Source organism: Oncorhynchus clarkii, chromosome 13 (assembly GCF_045791955.1).
Source record: "Oncorhynchus clarkii lewisi isolate Uvic-CL-2024 chromosome 13, UVic_Ocla_1.0, whole genome shotgun sequence".
Taxonomy (NCBI): Eukaryota; Metazoa; Chordata; class Actinopteri; order Salmoniformes; family Salmonidae; genus Oncorhynchus; species Oncorhynchus clarkii.
The window spans coordinates 62,837,151-62,860,913 of NC_092159.1; the positions used below are offsets into that span (position 1 = coordinate 62,837,151).

Genomic DNA, 23,763 nt, shown 5'->3' on the forward strand with positions numbered 1-23,763 from the left:
TTGGCCCCGCCCCCGAATCCCTTTTTTGGGAATGCACTTCCGGTTTGCGTCACATTAAAACATTTTCCGCAGCGGCCAAGAAAAGCGGAAAAGAGATTGGTTGGAGCAGGCAGATCTTACTATACCTCAGTGAAAGGCAGCAGGCCCCTAAGCTTTTCTCCCTCGCTCGACCTCAAAACACAACAGTACTGTTAAATCAAGTACCGATTGTAATCTATATCAACTGAATTAGATCTGTGTTCTCTTGTGAAAAAAATATGTTCACTACTGTGTGTGTGTGTGTGTGTGTGTGTGCGTGCGAGTTTCACGATAACACACAATTTAAATCAGGAGAGGATTTAATAAACTGCACAAAAAGCCTTGATGTTTCACATAAATATCTCAAATCCATACAGTTTCACCGTCCCTGCCTGCACAAAAAAAAAGGGCCCAACAGTCATTTCAACATCACCTGTATAAGCCACATAAAGACTATGTTTACAAGAGATTAATTTAAAACAGCAAACACTGAACAGAACAATCTACAGTATTAATAAAGACAGTGTTTCATATGGTACCCTATTCCCTATGTAGTGCACTACTTTAGACCAGGGTCCATAAGGTAGTGTACTACATTAGACCGCGGACCATAGGGTAGTGCACTACTTTATTCCAGGGTCCCTACATAGGGAATATGATGCCATTTGGGACACAGCAGATGATTGACAGTCAGTAGAGGAGTCTAACCAGAAGTAGTTTATATGACCCTTTAGTTATAAAGCCTCCACTCAACCAAGATGGGCTATTTACAAGTCACTTGTTAGAATGTTTCCTACTAAAAACATAATTCTTAAATCTTTATAAACTATTTCCGTGTTTTAAACAAATTAAAACCTAAAACTTAATTTACATCTTGTTTGGCAAAAAGGAAAAATCTACAAAATGGGATGATCAAGACGTTGCGAAGTGTAAATGATATTTAACCAAAATCAAATGTTAAACATGTTCAATTGTGTTTACAATGAGTCGAATAGTTTCACATTTTTTTCAAATCAAAATGAACTTAAAACAGAAAAGGGATAAAAAAAATCATTATTGAAAGTGGGCAATATTTTATTTTGCCAGGACAATAACCCACCTCAAGCAGGGTACGAGGTCTTTCGGTGGTGACTAATTCTTTTTAAAGTAAATGATTTTGTTTTGTTTTACGTGGCCTAAATTCCCCCCCACTGCCATTCAGGTAACAATCGGCAGTCTTCTCACGACCCTGTCAGGTATGCCTTTAAAGGAGAACGTAAAAGGTTATAGTTTGGGCCTTGAATCTCAGGGAGTGGTTATGATTCAACTGAAATTCACATTCTGTAGTTAGACGGTTTCTTAAATGGTGATTGAGCTGGTAATAAATCAATCTTTCCTCCTTAGTCTGATCCCAGATCTGTTTGTGGTCTTGAGCCAACTTTCCTTGCTGTACTTGTCAAGCCCAACATGTTTGATACGACAGTGAGTGACAAGGAGTTGGCATGACGGCACAAACAGACTGGGACCCAGGCTAAATCTATCCCCCCCACTGCAAAGGGGAACTGTTGTGGAGCAATCACCCAAAGTCATCAAGCCAAGCGATCTATAGTCATGTTAAAATACAAACAGGTCGCTAAGCAACGTGGTTCCTAAACATACATGTACAATAAAAAGTGATCAACTTGCCTGTCGTTAATAATGTTAAGACCACTGCATGGGTTTAAACACCATCACCTTAATGTCCCGGGATTCATCCCAAACGGAACCCTATTCCCTATCTAGAGCACTACTTTTGACCAGAGTTCTGGTCTAAAGTAGTTCACTACAAAGGGAGTAGGAGTGGGATGAATCTCGGTTAGAAGAAGGATTAAGTCATTACTGTATTACAAGGCATCAGAATAACCTTAAATTAATATAACCTCAAGGGGCCAGGTTCTCTAACAGGCTAGAACACAACAACAAAACAAAAACACTGTTCCGATTCAGACAACTACGGAAACAACTCCAGGCCAAACTGCACCAAAAGAGAAGTAGAATAGAGGAGCTCTAGATGCGTCTAAAAATAAATAAATACATGTCAGAAGATTTCGAATGGTTCCAATATTAAGGCAATGCAGTGGCACTATACCTCTTGGTGCTCATCAAGCCTCTACCCTCTTTTTAAAAGATAATATCAACAGCTTTATACGTTTAGATGAAATTCTGGACATTCTAATTAAAGACGACATTTTCACACACAGAATTAAATAAAATTAAAAAGAAAGATGTGATAAAGAGAGAGATAAATTAATCCGTGGCCCGTGAAGCTTCAAAACCCACCCGACAGCAAACAGGCAATGTGTCGCGTTCCAAATCACTAGTGAACATCTTACCGGTGGGTCAGCAATGGAGCCGCATCCCAAAATCTGTTCCCGAACACCCTGCAGTGCTTCACCATCAGAAACTTGACCAACACCATCGACAACAAAACGCAAAGATGTGGGGGGGGGGGAAGCTACCTTCTGTGGACCATTCTTCTAGCATTATTACAACCCTCAGTCAGTGCAATGTTCCAGGTGGACTAGTTAGAGGTTCCCATCACGTTTCCGGGAAGGAATAGCTGCCTCCCAGATGACATACTATTCCCCGTGTAGTGCACTACTTCTGACCTGAGCCCTTATGGGCCCTGATTCTGCAGAGTTGGGTATTCAGCTTCATTCACGAGGAAATCGTGGACCCTGGTCAAAAGTAGTGTACTATGTAGGAAATAGGATGGCATTTGGGAAGTACACCAATATCTCTGGTGCCAGGCAAAAATAATTAATTAAACGGGAATAAAAATTTATAAAAAGATAAGTGTGGTCCAGAGGAGAGGAGGACGGGTCGGGGGGAGGGTCGGGGGGAGAGGACGGGTCGGGGGGAGGGGTGAGGACGGGTCGGGGGGAGGGGACGGGTCGGGGGTCGGGGACGGGTCGGGGGGAGGGGTGGGGGAGAGGACGGGTCGGGGGGAGGGGTGGGGGAGAGGACGGGTCGGGGGGAGAGGACGGGTCGGGGGGAGGGGATGGGTCGGGGGGAGAGGCTCTTCAGGAGGTTTAGTGAATGTAGGCTCTGTAGACAGCTGACATGTCGTTGTCTGACTGGTCCAGCGCTTTAGCCCTCTTGTAGACCTACAGACAGAGACAGAGACATGGTCAATATGTATAAAGAAGTAACGTTGTCATAAAGTGAAACAAAACATACAACTTTATTGTTCACGGAAACGGCCATTTTGTGTGTATTGTGTCAATCCAACAACGTCTTACCTCATTGGCTGCTGCAGCCATAGGAGTCGGGTGATTGGCTGTGTCACCCATGGAGATGGCTAGCCTCAGATCCTTCTGAATGTGTTTCAAATAGTAGTCTGGTTTGAAGTTGCCCTGTAGGATATCTGGAGAGAGAGGGGGGGAGACCTCATCATTACCAGGGGGAGGGACCTCATCATTACCAGGGGGGAGGGGGGAGACCTCATCATTACCAGGGGAGAGGGGGAGGGGACCTCATCATTACCAGGGGGGAGGGGGGAGACCTCATCATTACCAGGGGGGAGGGGGGAGACCTCATCATTACCAGGGGGGAGGGGGGAGACCTCATCATTACCAGGGGGGAGGGGGGAGACCTCATCATTACCAGGGGGGAGGGGGGAGACCTCATCATTACCAGGGGGGAGGGGGGAGACCTCATCATTACCAGGGGGGAGGGGGGAGACCTCATCATTACCAGGGGGGAGGGGGGAGACCTCATCATTACCAGGGGGGAGGGGGGAGACCTCATCATTACCAGGGGGGAGGGGGGAGACCTCATCATTACCAGGGGGGAGGGGGGAGACCTCATCATTACCAGGGGGGAGGGGGGAGACCTCATCATTACCAGGGGGGAGGGGGGAGACCTCATCATTACCAGGGGGGAGGGGGGAGACCTCATCATTACCAGGGGGGAGGGGGGAGACCTCATCATTACCAGGGGAGATGTAATGAAACAAATGAACCATGTTGAGTAGTTTAAAATCATAGACCAGGAAGGTATTACAACATGTAACGATGTAGGATATCTGGAGAGAGAGAGGGGGAGACCTCATCATTACCAGGGGGGAGGGGGGGAGACCTCATCATAACCAGGGGAGATGGAATGAAACAAATGAACCATGTTGAGTAGTTTAAAATCATAGACCAGGAAGGTATTACAACATGTAACGATGTAGGATATCTGGAGAGAGAGGGGGGGGGGGGGGGACCTCATCATTACCAGGGGGGAGGGGGGAGACCTCATCATTACCAGGGGAGAGGGGGGAGACCTCATCATTACCAGGGGAGAGGGGGGAGACCTCATCATTACCAGGGGAGAGGGGGGAGACCTCATCATTACCAGGGGGGAGGGGGGAGACCTCATCATTACCAGGGGAGAGGGGGGAGACCTCATCATTACCAGGGGAGAGGGGGGAGACCTCATCATTACCAGGGGAGAGGGGGGAGACCTCATCATTACCAGGGGAGAGGGGGGAGACCTCATCATTACCAGGGGGGATGTAATGAAACAAATGAACCATGTTGAGTAGTTTAAATCATAGACCAGGAAGATATTACAACATGTAACGATCAGGGGAACTTCTGTAATAGTCAATACACTGGGACATCTTTTACGAAACGAGTGAATGTTTTAGGGGTACCACTGGCCCCAAACAGGGCACGTTTTTAACTAGGCAAGTCAGTTAAGAACAAAGTCTTAATTTCAATGGACGGCCTAACCCGGCCAAACCCTCCCCGAACGACGCTGGGCCAATTGTGCGCCACCCTATGGGACTCCCGATCACGGCCGGTTGTGATACAGCCCGGGATTGAACCAGGGTCTGTAGTGAAGCCTCTAGCACGTTGCTTGTGCAAGTGTTGAATTCACTATGCTCCGAGTTTCCAATTTGCCCCTGGTCTAAAGCAGTGCGCTATATAGGGAATAGGGTGCTTTCGGTCTCTGACTCGGCAGCGCTTTCGTTTCTGACTCACTCTGGCATTTTTGGTCCACGAAGGTGCTGGCCATCTGACCCTGAGACAGGATGTCCAGGAAGGTATGCTGTGATTGGCCTGTGGCCTGGGCTAGGGTCAGCCCCTCGGCGATGGTTGCCATGAAGCTTCCCTGTACCATGTTGAGGATCAGCATCATCCTCGCTGCGTTACCCACCTCACCTGATAACACACACACACACACACGTTAGCCTGCTTCACCTGATAACACACACGTTAGCCTGCTTCACCTGATAACACACAGGAAATTGGATAGCCCTGGGATAAGACACTCGTAAAATTCAAACCATCTACCTAGGAAGAATGAGGTCTTGCCCATGGCCTGGAAACAGGAGCTGCAGTCTTCATAGACCGTCCTGTCTCCGGCCGCTAGGATGACCAGCATGCCCTCGTTAGATACCTGCTGGCTCCCAGCCACAGGAGCCTCCAGGAAGCGGCCGCCCCGCGACGATATCACCTAATGACAGTCAGACAGGAGCCAATCAGACAGTGGTGTGGCAGTAGAGGAGCCAATGAGAGAGCATAGGATAAGACGATCGATGATGTAATGACAGTACCCAATGGGAGAGTGATGATGACCTAGCGACAGTGGGAGTAGCATACACCTGGAATCACAAGCTGTGTGTGTGTATACCTGTGAGAGCTCTGTGTGTGTGTGTGTGTATACCTGCGAGAGCTCTCTGTGTGTGTGTGTGTGTGTGTGTGTGTGTGTGTGTGTGTGTACCTGCGAGAGCTCTGTGTGTGTGTATACCTGCGAGAGCTCTGTGTGTGTGTATACCTGCGAGAGCTCTGTGTGTGTGTATACCTGTGAGAGCTCTCTGTGTGTGTATACCTGTGAGAGCTCTCTGTGTGTGTATACCTGTGAGAGCTCTGTGTGTGTGTATACCTGTGAGAGCTCTGTGATGGTCTCTGGATCCACGGTAGACATCTCTACGTAACATTTCCCTGGCCTGATGCCCTGGAGCACTCCACTGGGACCCAGCACCAACTGGCAGAGAGAGAGGAGAGAGAAGAGAGAGAGGAGAGTGGGGGGAGAGAGAGAGAGAGAGAGGAGAGGGGGGAGAGAGAGAGAGGTATTAACAGTCATACGTTGTGAGATAAATTAGTCACTGCAGTCAGAACTAAATACTAAATACAATACTTATCACACCAAGCTCACTACCACCAGCAACATGGCAGCCAGTCTGTTTGGAACATCTCACTCTCTCACCTGCCTGGACATCTGGCCTGACTACACACATCTCACTCTCTCACCTGCCTGGACATCTGGCCTGACTACACACATCTCACTCTCTCACCTGCCTGGACATCTGGCCTGACTACAAACATCTCACTCCTTCACCTGCCTGGAAATCTGGCCTGACTACACACATACAAACATCTCACTCTCTCACCTGCCTGGACATCTGGCCTGACTACACACATCTCACTCTCTCACCTGCCTGGAAATCTGGCCTGACTACACACATCGTCTGCTGAGATATGTCCCCGTTTCCTTAGTTACTTACATCCCTGGCAGCCTTGGGGTCTGAGACGCAGGAGAAGGTGATGTCACACATGGAGACCACCTCTGCTGGGGTCCGCCCTAACCTGGCCCCCTCCTGGATGAACAGGTCACACTGCAGCGGGAAGACAACAGGAACAAGACAGGAAGTGAGCTCACAGGAAGGGATGTCACAACAGGACGTAGGTCAAAATCAGCACCAAACCCAAACGTTGTTACTGTACATTATAAATAAATGATTTTTTTTTGCATAAAATACTGTACCAAATAACTGGTTTAAATAATAATAGTTTTGACGGAATCACAGGAGTAAATTCTGTATCATATTTTCTCACATGTTGGTTGTCTTGTGGTACCTTTTCTACTGTGCGATTCCACACCGTGACGACGTGACCCATCTTTAACAGGTTGGACACGATTCCGCTACCCATAAGCCCCAGCCCCAGGAACCCTATCCTGTAAAGGAAAGACACAAGTTTAAATAGAGCTGGTCTAGGATCAGGTCCCCCCTGTCCATGTAATGTAAAAGGGAAATCTGAGGACATATCAGCACAGTGTGTAAATACAGATCCTGGTCCACTATATGGCTACTGTTTGCCTGTAGGAGTAATACTGCTACATATATATATTATTACAGTATCTCCTACCGTTGGTCTGTAGGAGTAATACTGCTACATATATATATTATTACAGTATCTCCTACCGTTTGTCTGTGGGAGTAATACTGCTACATATATATATTATTACAGTATCTCCTACCGTTTGTCTGTGGGAGTAATACTGCTACATATATATATTACTACACTATCTCCTACCGTTTGTCTGTGGGAGTAATACTGCTACATATATATATTACTACACTATCTCCTACCGTTTGTCTGTGGGAGTAATACTGCTACATATATATATTACTACACTATCTCCTACCGTTTGTCTGTGGGAGTAATACTGCCATTGATGGCAGTGCTGTCGGCAGCTTGGATAGACGTTGACCTCGTGTCCTGTACAGACCAAACAAAAACAACAAACACCACCGTCATTTTAACAGGCGCATCGAGAGTTCCCGACCACAGACGAGTACAAACATGCTGTATCTACTGGGTCTTACTTAATATCTGATCTAGTACTTGCTGTTTGTATGAAAATAAATGCCATTCAGTAAATGTGTGCCATGTAGGAAGCACCGCGGGGCTCTGTGGTATAAATAGTCTCCCTCGGAGTGAAGACTGAAACCAAGGACATACATTCATGTGATAAATATACACACGTCTGAAACCCACATGCAAAACCAACACTTGCAGTGGCCAGCTGTACCCCTACATAACATAGACCTCCACCCCTACATAACATACACCTCCAGCTGTACCCCCCTACATAACATACACCTCCAGCTGTACCCCTACATAACATACACCTCCAGCTGTACCTCTACATAACATACACCTCCAGCTGTACCTCTACATAACATACACCTCCAGCTGTACCTCTACATAACATACACCTCCAGCTGTACCTCTACATAACATACACCTCCAGCTGTACCCCCCTACATAACATACACCTCCAGCTGTACCCCCCTACATAACATACACCTCCAGCTGTACCCCCCTACATAACATACACCTCCAGCTGTACCCCCCTACATAACATACACCTCCAGCTGTACCCCTACATAACATACACCTCCAGCTGTACCCCTCTACATAACATACACCTCCAGCTGTACCCCTCTACATAACATACACCTCCAGCTGTACCTCTACATAACATACACCTCCAGCTGTACCCCTACATAACATACACCTCCAGCTGTACCTCTACATAACATACACCTCCAGCTGTACCCCTACATAACATACACCTCCACCCCTACATAACATAGACCTCCAGCTGTACCCCTACATAACATACACCTCCAGCTGTACCTCCCTACATAACATACACCTCCAGCTGTACCCCCCTACATAACATACACCTCCAGCTGTACCTCTACATAACATACACCTCCAGCTGTACCTCTACATAACATACACCTCCAGCTGTACCTCTACATAACATACACCTCCAGCTGTACCTCTACATAACATACACCTCCAGCTGTACCTCTACATAACATACACCTCCAGCTGTACCTCTACATAACATACACCTCCAGCTGTACCTCTACATAACATACACCTCCAGCTGTACCCCCCCCCTACATAACATACACCTCCAGCTGTACCTCTACATAACATACACCTCCAGCTGTACCTCTACATAACATACACCTCCAGCTGTACCCCTACGTAACATACACCTCCAGCTGTACCCCCCTACGTAACATACACCTCCACCCCTACATTACATACACCTCCAGCTGTACCCCCTACATAACATACACCTCCAGCTGTACCCCTCTACATAACATACACCTCCAGCTGTACCTCTACATAACATACACCTCCAGCTGTACCCCTACGTAACATACACCTCCACCCCTACATAACATACACCTCCAGCAGTACCCCTACGTAACATACACCTCCACCCCTACATAACATACACCTCCAGCAGAACCCCTACGTAACATAAACCTCCACCCCTACATAACATACACCTCCAGCTGTACCTCTACATAACATACACCTCCAGCTGTACCCCTACGTAACATACACCTCCAACCCTACATAACATACACCTCCAGCTGTACCCCTACGTAACATACACCTCCAGCTGTACCCCTACGTAACATACACCTCCAACCCTACATAACATACACCTCCAGCTGTACCCCTCTACATAACATACACCTCCAGCTGTACCTCTACATAACATTCACCTCCAGCTGTACCCCTACATAACATACACCTCCAGCTGTACCCCCCTACATAACATACACCTCCAGCTGTATCTCTACATAACATACACCTCCAGCTGTACCTCTACATAACATACACCTCCAGCTGTACCTCCCTACATAACATACACCTCCAGCTGTACCCCTCTACATAACATACACCTCCAGCTGTACCCCCCCTTACATAACATACACCTCCAACCCTACATAACATACACCTCCAGCTGTACCCCTACGTAACATACACCTCCAGCTGTACCCCTACGTAACATACACCTCCAGCTGTACCCCTACGTAACATACACCTCCAGCTGTACCTCCCTACATAACATACACCTCCAGCTGTACCCCCCCTACATAACATACACCTCCAACCCTACATAACATACACCTCCAGCTGTACCCCTACATAACATACACCTCCAGCTGTACCTCTACATAACATACACCTCCACCCCTACATAACATACACCTCCAGCTGTACCCCTACATAACATACACCTCCAGCTGTACCACTACGTAACATACACCTCCAGCTGTACCCCTACGTAACATACACCTCCAGCTGTACCCCCCTACATAACATACACCTCCAACCCTACATAACATACACCTCCAGCTGTACCCCTACGTAACATACACCTCCAGCTGTACCCCTACGTAACATACACCTCCAACCCTACATAACATACACCTCCAGCTGTACCCCTCTACATAACATACACCTCCAGCTGTACCTCTACATAACATTCACCTCCAGCTGTACCCCTACATAACATACACCTCCAGCTGTACCCCTCCATAACATAGACCTCCAGCTGTACCCCTACATAACATAGACCTCCAGCTGTACCCCTACATAACATACACCTCCAGCTGTACCCCTCTACATAACATACACCTCCAGCTGTACCCCCCTACATAACATACACCTCCAGCTGTACCCCCCTACATAACATACACCTCCAGCTGTACCCCCCTACATAACATACACCTCCAGCTGTACCCCTACATAACATACACCTCCAGCTGTACCTCTACATAACATACACCTCCAGCTGTACCTCTACATAACATACACCTCCAGCTGTACCCCCCTACATAACATACACCTCCAGCTGTACCCCTACATAACATACACCTCCAGCTGTACCCCCCTACATAACATACACCTCCAGCTGTACCCCCCTACATAACATACACCTCCAGCTGTACCCCTACATAACATACACCTCCAGCTGTACCCCTACATAACATACACCTCCAGCTGTAACCCCTAAACATAACATACACCTCCAGCTGTACCCCCCTACATAACATACACCTCCAGCTGTACCCCTACATAACATACACCTCCAGCTGTACCCCCCTACATAGCATACACCTCCAGCTGTACCCCTACATAACATACACCTCCAGCTGTACCCCCCTACATAACATACACCTCCAGCTGTACCCCCCTACATAACATACACCTCCAGCTGTACCTCTACATTACATACACCTCCAGCTGTACCCCCCTACATAACATACACCTCCAGCTGTACCCCCCCTACATAACATACAACTCCAGCTGTACCTCTACATTACATACACCTCCAGCTGTACCTCTACATAACATACACCTCCAGCTGTACCCCCCTACATAACATACACCTCCAGCTGTACCCCCCTACATAACATACACCTCCAGCTGTACCCCCTTACATAACATACACCTCCAGCTGTACCTCAACATACACCTCCAGCTGTACCCCTACATAACATAGACCTCCAGCTGTACCCCTACATAACATACACCTCCAGCTGTACCCCTACATAACATACACCTCCAGCTGTACCCCTACATAACATACACCTCCAGCTGTACCCCCCTACATAACATACACCTCCAGCTGTACCTCTACATAACATACACCTCCAGCTGTACCCCCCTACATAACATACACCTCCAGCTGTACCCCTACATAACATACACCTCCAGCTGTACCCCCCTACATAACATACACCTCCAGCTGTACCCCCCTACATAACATACACCTCCAGCTGTACCCCTACATAACATACACCTCCAGCTGTAACCCCTAAACATAACATACACCTCCAGCTGTACCCCCCTACATAACATACACCTCCAGCTGTACCCCCCTACATAACATACACCTCCAGCTGTACCCCCCTACATAGCATACACCTCCAGCTGTACCCCTACATAACATACACCTCCAGCTGTACCCCCCTACATAACATACACCTCCAGCTGTACCCCCCTACATAACATACACCTCCAGCTGTACCCCCCTACATAACATACACCTCCAGCTGTACCTCTACATTACATACACCTCGAGCTGTACCCCCCTACATAACATACACCTCCAGCTGTACCCCCCTACATAACATACACCTCCAGCTGTACCTCTACATTACATACACCTCCAGCTGTACCTCTACATAACATACACCTCCAGCTGTACCCCCCTACATAACATACACCTCCAGCTGTACCCCCCTACATAACATACACCTCCAGCTGTACCCCCTTACATAACATACACCTCCAGCTGTACCTCAACATACACCTCCAGCTGTACCCCTACATAACATAGACCTCCAGCTGTACCCCTACATAACATACACCTCCAGCTGTACCCCTACATAACATACACCTCCAGCTGTACCCCTACATAACATACACCTCCAGCTGTACCCCTACATAACATACACCTCCAGCTGTACCCCCCTACATAACATACACCTCCAGATGTACCTCCCTACATAACATACACCTCCAGATGTACCTCCCTACATAACATACACCTCCAGCTGTACCCCCCTACATAACATACACCTCCAGCTGTACCCCCCTACATAACATACACCTCCAGCTGTACCTCTACATAACATACACCTCCAGCTGTACCCCCCTACATAACATACACCTCCAGCTGTACCCCCCTACATAACATACACCTCCAGCTGTACCTCTACATAACATACACCTCCAGCTGTACCTCTACATAACATACACCTCTACATAACATACACCTCCAGCTGTACCTCTACATAACATACACCTCCACCTCTACATAACATATACCTCCAGCTGTACCCCCCCTACATAACATACACCTCCAGCTGTACCCCCCTACATAACATACACCTCTACATAACATACACCTCTACATAACATACACCTCCAGCTGCACCCCCCTACATAACATACACCTCCAGCTGTACCTCTACATAACATACACCTCCACCCCTACATAACATACACCTCCACCCCTACATAACATACACCTCCAGCTGTACCCCCCCTACATAACATACACCTCCAGCTGTACCCCTACATAACATACACCTCCAGCTGTACCCCTCTACATAACATACACCTCCAGCTGTACCCCCCTACATAACATACACCTCCAGCTGTACCTCTACATAACATACACCTCCAGCTGTACCCCTCTACATAACATACACCTCCAGCTGTACCCCCCTACATAACATACACCTCCAGCTGTACCTCTACATAACATACACCTCCACCCCTACATAACATACACCTCCACCCCTACATAACATACACCTCCACCCCTACATAACATACACCTCCAGCTGTACCCCCCCTACATAACATACACCTCCAGCTGTACCCCCCTACATAACATACACCTCCAGCTGTACCTCTACATAACATACACCTCCAGCTGTACCCCTCTACATAACATACACCTCCAGCTGTACCCCCCTACATAACATACACCTCCAGCTGTACCCCTCTACATAACATACACCTCCAGCTGTACCCCCCTACATAACATACACCTCCAGCTGTACCTCTACATAACATACACCTCCAGCTGTACCCCTCTACATAACATACACCTCCAGCTGTACCCCCCCTACATAACATACACCTCCACCCCTACATAACATACACCTCCAGCTGTACCCCTCTACATAACATACACCTCCAGCTGTACCCCCCTACATAACATACACCTCCAGCTGTACCTCTACATAACATACACCTCCAGCTGTACCTCTACATAACATACACCTCCAGCTGTACCCCCCTACATAACATACACCTCCAGCTGTACCCCCCTACATAACATACACCTCCAGATGTACCTCTACATAACATACACCTCCAGCTGTACCCCCCTACATAACATACACCTCCACCCCTACATAACATACACCTCCAGCTGTACCCCTACATAACATACACCTCCAGCTGTACCCCCCTACATAACATACACCTCCAGCTGTACCCCCCTACATAACATACACCTCCAGCTGTACCCCCCTACATAACATACACCTCCAGCTGTACCCCCCTACATAACATACACCTCCAGCTGTATCCCCCTACATAACATACACCTCCAGCTGTACCCCCCTACATAACATACACCTCCAGCTGTACCTCTACATAACATACACCTCCAGCTGTACCTCTACATAACATACACCTCCAGCTGTACCTCTACATAACATACACCTCCAGCTGTACCTCTACATAACATACACCTCCAGCTGTACCTCTACATAACATACACCTCCAGCTGTACCTCTACATAACATACACCTCCAGCTGTACCTCTACATAACATACACCTCCAGCTGTACCCCCCTACATAACATACACCTCCAGCTGTACCCCCCTACATAACATACACCTCCAGCTGTACCCCCCTACATAACATACACCTCCAGCTGTACCCCCCTACATAACATACACCTCCAGCTGTACCCCCCTACATAACATACACCTCCAGCTGTACCTCTACATAACATACACCTCCAGCTGTACCTCTACATAACATACACCTCCAGCTGTACCTCCTAAGGCGAGCCAAAGTAGACTCAGACAGCAAATAGAGAATGGTACTGAGGGTGAGTGAGTGAGTGGAGAGGTCAAGCATTAAGACCGTCACAAATGGCACCCTATTCCCTATATAGACGGTCACAAACGGCACCCTATTCCCTATATAGACGGTCCCAAATGGCACCCTATTCCCTATATAGACGGCCACAAACGGCACCCTATTCCCTATATAGACGGTCACAAATGGCACCCTATTCCCTATATAGACGGCCACAAACGGCACCCTATTCCCTATATAGACGGTCACAAATGGCACCCTATTCCCTATATAGACGGTCCCAAATGGCACCCTATTCCCTATATAGACGGTCACAAACGGCACCCTATTCCCTATATAGACGGTCCCAAACGGCACCCTATTCCCTATATAGACGGCCACAAATGGCACCCTATTCCCTATATAGACGGTCCCAAACGGCACCCTATTCCCTATATAGTGAACTACTTTTGACCAGAATGACCAGAGGGTTAAAGCAGTGCCTCAAATCGGGGGTGGAAAAGAACCCAGTGCCCTAATTACAGGAGCCGTGTGAGACAGACTGCTTGCTCACCTCCTCAACGATCTTCAGGCGTTTACTGATCGGCTCCATAGACGAGGCAGGCTGAGGAGGGGAGAGAAAAGGTTCAACGGACAGACATTAGTTTACACACAAACAGTGGTGCTAATGCTAACATCCTCCTAAAACCACCACACCGGCTGCATCCCAAAACAGCACTGTGTTCCCTTTATAGTGCACTACTGGTGACCAGGGCCCAGATGGGGCTTTGGCCAAACGTAGCCATTCACTCACTGACTGAACAGAGACACTTTTTATTCCTAGTTCTGGTGGGGTCGTTGAACGGCTAAGCTAATGCTAGCTAGGGTTTGTAGCAGGCTGCTAGGCCTGCTTTGGTAACACAGACGAGGACGGTGTGATTTCACAAATTCAGTTTTCGCGTCGATTCATCCAATTCAACGAGGAAGTAGAAAACGAGAGGGGGATTTATATTTTAAAAATATATGTATTTTTAAATTGTTTTATACACATACAGAGTTGCTAACTTTCCACTGAAGCTGTGTTATGGAGCATCTTCTTGAGTTTGTGTATATTCACTCTGAATCTCCCTCAGACAATACACATAGTCTGTCTGTGTGTGTGTGTGTGACTAGAGCGGAGGTGTCAAACCCACTTTCCCAGGGGCCGCATTCAATCTCCCACCAGTTCCGGAGGGCCGCAATGAAAATGTATAAATTATCCTCTGTCAAAATAGTCCTCTATCCATCATTTTTGGGGGAATTTGATGCTTCCTGACAGTCTAGCTTTTATTTCAAATGATTATTAGCAACAAGGACCCAGTCAATAAACTGTATGAATGTAGGTCCATTATCACGTTTCTGTTTGGTTTCAGTCATTGGAAAGTATATTCAGTTTGTTCCGTATGTTTTGACACCCCTGACTAGACGGAGGTTTGTGCTGTACTAGTAGTTTCTGGTGTGTGATTAGACGGAGGTTTGTGCTGTACTAGTAGTTTCTGGTGTGTGACTAGACGGAGGATTGTGCTGTACTAGTAGTTTCTGGTGTGTGATTAGACGGAGGTTTGTGCTGTACTAGTAGTTTCTGGTGTGTGACTAGACGGAGGTTTGTGCTGTACTAGTAGTTTCTGGTGTGTGACTAGACGGAGGTTTGTGCTGTACTAGTAGTTTCTGGTGTGTGACTAGACGGAGGTTTGTGCTGTACTAGTAGTTTCTGGTGTGTGGCTAGACGGAGGTTTGTGCTGTACTAGTGTAGTTTGTGGTGTGTGGCTAGACGGAGGTTTGTGCTGTACTAGTAGTTTCTGGTGTGTGACTAGACGGAGGTTTGTGCTGTACTAGTAGTTTCTGGTGTGTGACTAGATGGAGGTTTGTGCTGTACTAGTAGTTTCTGGTGTGTGACTAGACGGAGGTTTGTGCTGTACTAGTAGTTTCTGGTGTGTGACTAGACGGAGGTTTGTGCTGTACTAGTAGTTTCTGGTGTGTGACTAGACGGAGGTTTGTGCTGTACTAGTGTAGTTTCTGGTGTGTGGCTAGACGGAGGTTTGTGCTGTACTAGTAGTTTCTGGTGTGTGACTAGACGGAGGTTTGTGCTGTACTAGTAGTTTCTGGTGTGTGACTAGACGGAGGTTTGTGCTGTACTAGTAGTTTCTGGTGTGTGACTAGACGGAGGTTTGTGCTGTACTAGTAGTTTCTGGTGTGTGACTAGACGGAGGTTTGTGCTGTACTAGTAGTTTCTGGTGTGTGACTAGACGGAGGTTTGTGCTGTACTAGTAGTTTCTGGTGTGTGACTAGACGGAGGTTTGTGCTGTACTAGTAGTTTCTGGTGTGTGACTAGACGGAGGTTTGTGCTGTACTAGTAGTTTCTGGTGTGTGACTAGACGGAGGTTTGTGCTGTACTAGTAGTTTCTGGTGTGTGACTAGACGGAGGTTTGTGCTGTACTAGTAGTTTCTGGTGTGTGGCTAGACGGAGGTTTGTGCTGTACTAGTAGTTTCTGGTGTGTGACTAGACGGAGGTTTGTGCTGTACTAGTTTCTGGTGTGTGAGTTTGTGCTGGTGTGTGTGTGACTAGACGGAGGTTTGTGCTGTACTAGTAGTTTCTGGTGTGTGACTAGACGGAGGTTTGTGCTGTACTAGTAGTTTCTGGTGTGTGACTAGACGGAGGTTTGTGCTGTACTAGTAGTTTCTGGTGTGTGACTAGACGGAGGTTTGTGCTGTACTAGTAGTTTCTGGTGTGTGACTAGACGGAGGTTTGTGCTGTACTAGTAGTTTCTGGTGTGTGACTAGACGGAGGTTTGTGCTGTACTAGTAGTTTCTGGTGTGTGACTAGACGGAGGTTTGTGCTGTACTAGTAGTTTCTGGTGTGTGACTAGACGGAGGTTTGTGCTGTACTAGTAGTTTCTGGTGTGTGACTAGACGGAGGTTTGTGCTGTACTAGTAGTTTCTGGTGTGTGACTAGACGGAGGTTTGTGCTGTACTAGTAGTTTCTGGTGTGTGACTAGACGGAGGTTTGTGCTGTACTAGTAGTTTCTGGTGTGTGACTAGACGGAGGTTTGTGCTGTACTAGTAGTTTCTGGTGTGTGACTAGACGGAGGTTTGTGCTGTACTAGTAGTTTCTGGTGTGTGACTAGACGGAGGTTTGTGCTGTACTAGTAGTTTCTGGTGTGTGACTAGACGGAGGTTTGTGCTGTACTAGTAGTTTCTGGTGTGTGACTAGACGGAGGTTTGTGCTGTACTAGTAGTTTCTGGTGTGTGACTAGACGGAGGTTTGTGCTGTACTAGTAGTTTCTGGTGTGTGACTAGACGGAGGTTTGTGCTGTACTAGTAGTTTCTGGTGTGTGTGACTTTGTGCTGTAGAGTTTCGGAGGTTTGTGCTGTACTAGTAGTTTCTGGTGTGTGACTAGACGGAGGTTTGTGCTGTACTAGTAGTTTCTGGTGTGTGACTAGACGGAGGTTTGTGCTGTACTAGTAGTTTCTGGTGTGTGTACTAGACGGAGGTTTGTGCTGTACTAGTAGTTTCTGGTGTGTGACTAGACGGAGGTTTGTGCTGTACTAGTAGTTTCTGGTGTGTGACTAGACGGAGGTTTGTGCTGTACTAGTAGTTTCTGGTGTGTGACTAGACGGAGGTTTGTGCTGTACTAGTAGTTTCTGGTGTGTGACTAGACGGAGGTTTGTGCTGTACTAGTAGTTTCTGGTGTGTGGCTAGACGGAGGTTTGTGCTGTACTAGTAGTTTCTGGTGTGTGACTAGACGGAGGTTTGTGCTGTACTAGTGTAGTTTCTGGTGTGTGACTAGACGGAGGTTTGTGCTGTACTAGTAGTTTCTGGTGTGTGGCTAGACGGAGGTTTGTGCTGTACTAGTAGTTTCTGGTGTGTGGCTAGACGGAGGTTTGTGCTGTACTAGTAGTTTCTGGTGTGTGACTAGACGGAGGTTTGTGCTGTACTAGTAGTTTCTGGTGTGTGACTAGACGGAGGTTTGTGCTGTACTAGTAGTTTCTGGTGTGTGGCTAGACGGAGGTTTGTGCTGTACTAGTAGTTTGTGGTGTGTGTCTAGACGGAGGTTTGTGCTGTACTAGTAGTTTCTGGTGTGTGAGACGGAGGTTTGTGCTTGTGCTGTACTAGTGTAGTTTCTGGTGTGTGACTAGACGGAGGTTTGTGCTGTACTAGTAGTTTCTGGTGTGTGGCTAGACGGAGGTTTGTGCTGTACTAGTAGTTTCTGGTGTGTGGCTAGACGGAGGTTTGTGCTGTACTAGTAGTTTCTGGTGTGTGGCTAGACGGAGGTTTGTGCTGTACTAGTAGTTTCTGGTGTGTGGCTAGACGGAGGTTTGTGCTGTACTAGTAGTTTCTGGTGTGTGGCTAGACGGAGGTTTGTGCTGTACTAGTAGTTTCTGGTGTGTGGCTAGACGTTGGAGGTTTGTGCTGTACTAGTAGTTTCTGGTGTGTGACTAGACGTTGGCGGTTTGTGCTGTACTAGTAGTTTCTGGTGTGTGACTAGACGGAGGTTTGTGCTGTACTAGTAGTTTCTGGTGTGTGACTAGACGGAGGTTTGTGCTGTACTAGTAGTTTCTGGTGTGTGACTAGACGGAGGTTTGTGCTGTACTAGTAGTTTCTGGTGTGTGACTAGACGGAGGTTTGTGCTGTACTAGTAGTTTCTGGTGTGTGGCTAGACGGAGGTTTGTGCTGTACTAGTAGTTTCTGGTGTGTGACTAGACGGAGGTTTGTGCTGTACTAGTGTAGTTTCTGGTGTGTGACTAGACGGAGGTTTGTGCTGTACTAGTAGTTTCTGGTGTGTGGCTAGACAGAGGTTTGTGCTGTACTAGTAGTTTCTGGTGTGTGGCTAGACGGAGGTTTGTGCTGTACTAGTAGTTTCTGGTGTGTGACTAGACGGAGGTTTGTGCTGTACTAGTAGTTTCTGGTGTGTGACTAGACGGAGGTTTGTGCTGTACTAGTAGTTTCTGGTGTGTGACTAGAAGGAGGTTTGTGCTGTACTAGTAGTTTCTGGTGTGTGACTAGACGGAGGTTTGTGCTGTACTAGTGTAGTTTCTGGTGTGTGACTAGACGGAGGTTTGTGCTGTACTAGTAGTTTCTGGTGTGTGACTAGACGGAGGTTTGTGCTGTACTAGTAGTTTCTGGTGTGTGGCTAGACGGAGGTTTGTGCTGTACTAGTGTAGTTTCTGGTGTGTGGCTAGACGGAGGTTTGTGCTGTACTAGTGTAGTTTCTGGTGTGTGGCTAGACGGAGGTTTGTGCTGTACTAGTAGTTTCTGGTGTGTGACTAGACGGAGGTTTGTGCTGTACTAGTAGTTTCTGGTGTGTGACTAGACGGAGGTTTGTGCTGTACTAGTAGTTTCTGGTGTGTGGCTAGACGGAGGTTTGTGCTGTACTAGTGTAGTTTCTGGTGTGTGGCTAGACGGAGGTTTGTGCTGTACTAGTGTAGTTTCTGGTGTGTGGCTAGACGGAGGTTTGTGCTGTACTAGTGTAGTTTCTGGTGTGTGGCTAGACGGAGGTTTGTGCTGTACTAGTGTAGTTTCTGGTGTGTGACTAGACGGAGGTTTGTGCTGTACTAGTAGTTTCTGGTGTGTGACTAGACGGAGGTTTGTGCTGTACTAGTAGTTTCTGGTGTGTGACTAGACGGAGGTTTGTGCTGTACTAGTAGTTTCTGGTGTGTGACTAGACGGAGGTTTGTGCTGTACTAGTAGTTTCTGGTGTGTGACTAGACGGAGGTTTGTGCTGTACTAGTAGTTTCTGGTGTGTGGCTAGACGGAGGTTTGTGCTGTACTAGTAGTTTCTGGTGTGTGGCTAGACGGAGGTTTGTGCTGTACTAGTAGTTTCTGGTGTGTGACTAGACGGAGGTTTGTGCTGTACTAGTAGTTTCTGGTGTGTGACTAGACGGAGGTTTGTGCTGTACTAGTAGTTTCTGGTGTGTGACTAGACGGAGGTTTGTGCTGTACTAGTAGTTTCTGGTGTGTGGCTAGACGGAGGTTTGTGCTGTACTAGTAGTTTCTGGTGTGTGACTAGACGGAGGTTTGTGCTGTACTAGTAGTTTCTGGTGTGTGGCTAGACGGAGGTTTGTGCTGTACTAGTAGTTTCTGGTGTGTGACTAGACGGAGGTTTGTGCTGTACTAGTGTAGTTTCTGGTGTGTGACTAGACGGAGGTTTGTGCTGTACTAGTAGTTTCTGGTGTGTGACTAGACGGAGGTTTGTGCTGTACTAGTAGTTTCTGGTGTGTGACTAGACGGAGGTTTGTGCTGTACTAGTAGTTTCTGGTGTGTGGCTAGACGTTGGAGGTTTGTGCTGTACTAGTAGTTTCTGGTGTGTGATTAGATAACTGTCTAACATGCAGGGAACACCCGTTACAACTGTAACTACTAGAGTTATCAGACTGACCACGCGGTGCTACAGTTTAACAGTTACACTTTCAGGGCTGTGGCCACTGCCGTGTGTCCAAAATAAGAAGGCAAGGAATTATGGAACTCAGAGTGCATAGTGTTGCCTGAGGAGGGGGAGATTCAGAGCGCATAGTGTTGCCTGAGGAGGGGGAGATTCAGAGTCCATAGTGTTGTCTGAGGAGGGGGAGATTCAGAGTCCATAGTGTTGCCTGAGGAGGGGGAGATTCAGAGTGCGTAGTATTGCCTGAGGGGAAGATTCAGAGTGCGTAGTATTGCCTGAGGAGGGGGAGATTCAGAGTGCGTAGTATTGCCTGAGGAGGGGGAGATTCAGAGTACGTAGTATTGCCTGAGGAGGGGGAGATTCAGAGTGCATAGTGATGCCTGAGGAGGGGGAGATTCAGAGTGCGTAGTGTTGCCTGAGGGGGAGATTCAGAGTGCATAGTGTTGCCTGAGGAGGGGAAGATTCAGAGTGCGTAGTGTTGCCTGAGGAGGGGGAGATTCAGAGTGCATAGTGTTGCCTGAGGAGGGGGAGATTCAGAGTGCATAGTGATGCCTGAGGAGGGGGAGATTCAGAGTGCGTAGTATTGCCCGAGGAGGGGGAGATTCAGAGTGCATAGTGTTGCCTGAGGAGGGGGAGATTCAGAGTGCGTAGTATTGCCTGAGGGGAAGATTCAGAGTGCGTAGTATTGCCTGAGGAGGGGGAGATTCAGAGTGCGTAGTATTGCCTGAGGGGAAGATTCAGAGTGCGTAGTATTGCCTGAGGAGGGGGAGATTCAGAGTGCATAGTGTTGCCTGAGGAGGGGGAGATTCAGAGTCCATAGTGTTGCCTGAGGAGGGGGAGATTCAGAGTGCATAGTGATGCCTGAGGAGGGGGAGATTCAGAGTGCGTAGTGTTGCCTGAGGGGGAGATTCAGAGTGCATAGTGTTGCCTGAGGAGGGGAAGATTCAGAGTGCGTAGTGTTGCCTGAGGGGGAGATTCTGAGTGCGTAGTATTGCCTGAGGGGAAGATTCAGAGTGCGTAGTATTGCCTGACGAGGGGGAGATTCAGAGTGCATAGTGTTGCCTGAGGAGGGGGAGATTCAGAGTGCATAGTGTTGCCCGAGGAGGGGGAGATTCAGAGTGCATAGTATTGCCTGAGGAGGGGGAGATTGAGTGTGTAGTGTTGCCCAAGGAAGGGGAGATTCAGAGTGCATAGTGTTGCCTGACGAGGGGGGGATTCAGAGTGCATAGTGTTGCCTGAGGAAGTAGTGAACGATATAGGGAATAGGGTTTTGGACTCTGGTCAAAAGTAGTGAACTATATAGGGAATAGGGTGCCACCTGGGATGCAGGAAGGATTCAGAGGGAAATCCATGCAAGAGCAGCAGGATAGAGAGAAGGGAGGGAAGGGAGCTCTACAAACAATACATTTCACGTGCTTCCAGACTAAATAAACCATCTAATTGATTTCTTTCATTAAAAACGGTGCCCCATAGAAGTACCAGTGAAATGTAAAAGGAATCGTCACAGTAGTGTACAGATAAACATTTACATTGAATTAAACTACCTAATAAAACTGAACTACACCACACAGAAAAAGGTAGGAGAAGAAAGGGTTAATTAATGATCAATTGAGAAAACAGTTAACAAACAACAACAACAAAAAAAGGTCTCCAAACTGTCTGCTTCCTGATTCTATACCCTTCTCCTGAAGGGTGCACTTGCACACTCCCCACCGTGGGTTTAAAAAGCACCGGCCCAGCGCCGGCTAAGCACCGGCCCAGGACCAGCGCCGGCGAAGCACCGGACCAGTGCCGGCTAAGCACCGGACCAGCGCCGGCTAAGCACCGGACCAGCGCCGGCTAAGCACCGGACCAGCGCCGGCTAAGCACCGGACCAGCGCCGGCTAAGCACCGGACCAGCGCCGGCTAAGCACCGGACCAGCGCCGGCTGGACGAAGTCAGTTTCCACCATTCTGAAATCCATGATGGGGAGCGTAAGAGTCTTCAAGAGAAGGATACACAATTGGAACGCAGACTTTATTCCTGTGAAGCTCATACACACTCCTATGTTATTCTCCCACCTAACAGAGTAGGGTGAAGTTGCCCGTAGACGCTGATCTTGGGTCAGATTAGCATGGGGGAGGGAAAGCTGACTCTAGATCTGTACCTAAGGGGAACCTCACCCCCTGAGCCCTTAAAACCCCAACAGTGTGCAGTTACAGGGCAACAGCTGCAAAACCAACCACCCCCCCCCCAAAAAAAAAACAAGCAAAAATGTTGAACAAACGTTCAGCAACTTTCCCTCTTACCTTCTCAGTCTGGCTGAGCAGAAAGTGGTGGAAATGGGGATCATCCCGTACTGGCTACAATGGAAGAGAGTTCAACTGTTGAAATGGGAATTATCCTGTACTGGCTACAATGGAAGAGACTTCAGTATTCTCTAAACTGGTAGTACTACTAGTGGTATTCTCTAAACCTCTAGTGGTATTCTCTAAACCTCTAGTGGTATTCTCTAAACCTCTGGTCCCCCAGTACCCCCAACCCTGGTCCCCCAGTACCCCCAACCCTGGTCCCCCAGTACCCCCAACCCTGGTCCCCCAGTACCCCCAACCCTGGTCCCCCAGTACCCTCAACCCTGGTCCCCCAGTACCCCCAACCCTGGTCCCCCAGTACCCCCAACCCTGGTCCCCCAGTACCCCCAACCCTGGTCCTCCAGTACCACCAAACCTGGTCCTCCAGTACCACCAACCCTGGTCCTCCAGTAACACCAACAGCCCAACCCTGGTCCTCCAGTACCACAACAGAACACATTGTTATTGTAACCCTGGACATGCACACCTGACTCAACTGGTCAACTAATCATCAAGTCCTCAATAAGTTGAATTAGGTGTGTTTCTCCAGGGATACAACTAAACTGTACTGTTGGGGTACTGGAGGACCAGGGTTGGAAAAGACAGCTCTAACCTCCCACCACTACCCGTATCCTCTAACCTCCCACCAGTAACCCATATTCTCTAACCTCCCACCACTACCCGTAGCCTCTAACCTCCCACCAGTAACCCATATTCTCTAACCTCCCACCACTACCCGTAGCCTCTAACCTCCCACCAGTAACCCG

General features: G+C 48.0%; 1 protein-coding gene across 6 annotated transcripts in view; it reads right to left on the reverse strand.

Moving 5' to 3' along the window:
* Nucleotides 1-320: 320 nt before the first annotated feature.
* The window catches only part of LOC139365216 (cytokine-like nuclear factor N-PAC), a 33,149-nt gene continuing 9,706 nt past the window's right edge, over nucleotides 321-23,763 (reverse strand). For 2 of the 6 annotated variants that reach the window (XM_071102713.1, XM_071102708.1), the window contains 10 exons: nucleotides 22,955-23,008; nucleotides 14,822-14,872; nucleotides 7,459-7,532; nucleotides 6,888-6,987; nucleotides 6,536-6,646; nucleotides 5,914-6,015; nucleotides 5,322-5,484; nucleotides 5,010-5,189; nucleotides 3,279-3,403; nucleotides 321-3,143 (listed from right to left, as the gene is read on the reverse strand). In XM_071102713.1, coding sequence (XP_070958814.1) covers nucleotides 3,069-3,143; nucleotides 3,279-3,403; nucleotides 5,010-5,189; nucleotides 5,322-5,484; nucleotides 5,914-6,015; nucleotides 6,536-6,646; nucleotides 6,888-6,987; nucleotides 7,459-7,532; nucleotides 14,822-14,872; nucleotides 22,955-23,008 — 1,035 coding nt within the window. In that variant the 3' untranslated portion in view covers nucleotides 321-3,068. Of the gene's footprint in view, nucleotides 3,144-3,278; nucleotides 3,404-5,009; nucleotides 5,190-5,321; nucleotides 5,485-5,913; nucleotides 6,016-6,535; nucleotides 6,647-6,866; nucleotides 6,988-7,458; nucleotides 7,533-14,821; nucleotides 14,873-22,954; nucleotides 23,009-23,763 lie in introns of all 6 variants that reach the window. The other 4 variants (XM_071102712.1, XM_071102707.1, XM_071102711.1 and 1 more) reach the window with 3 other exon arrangements.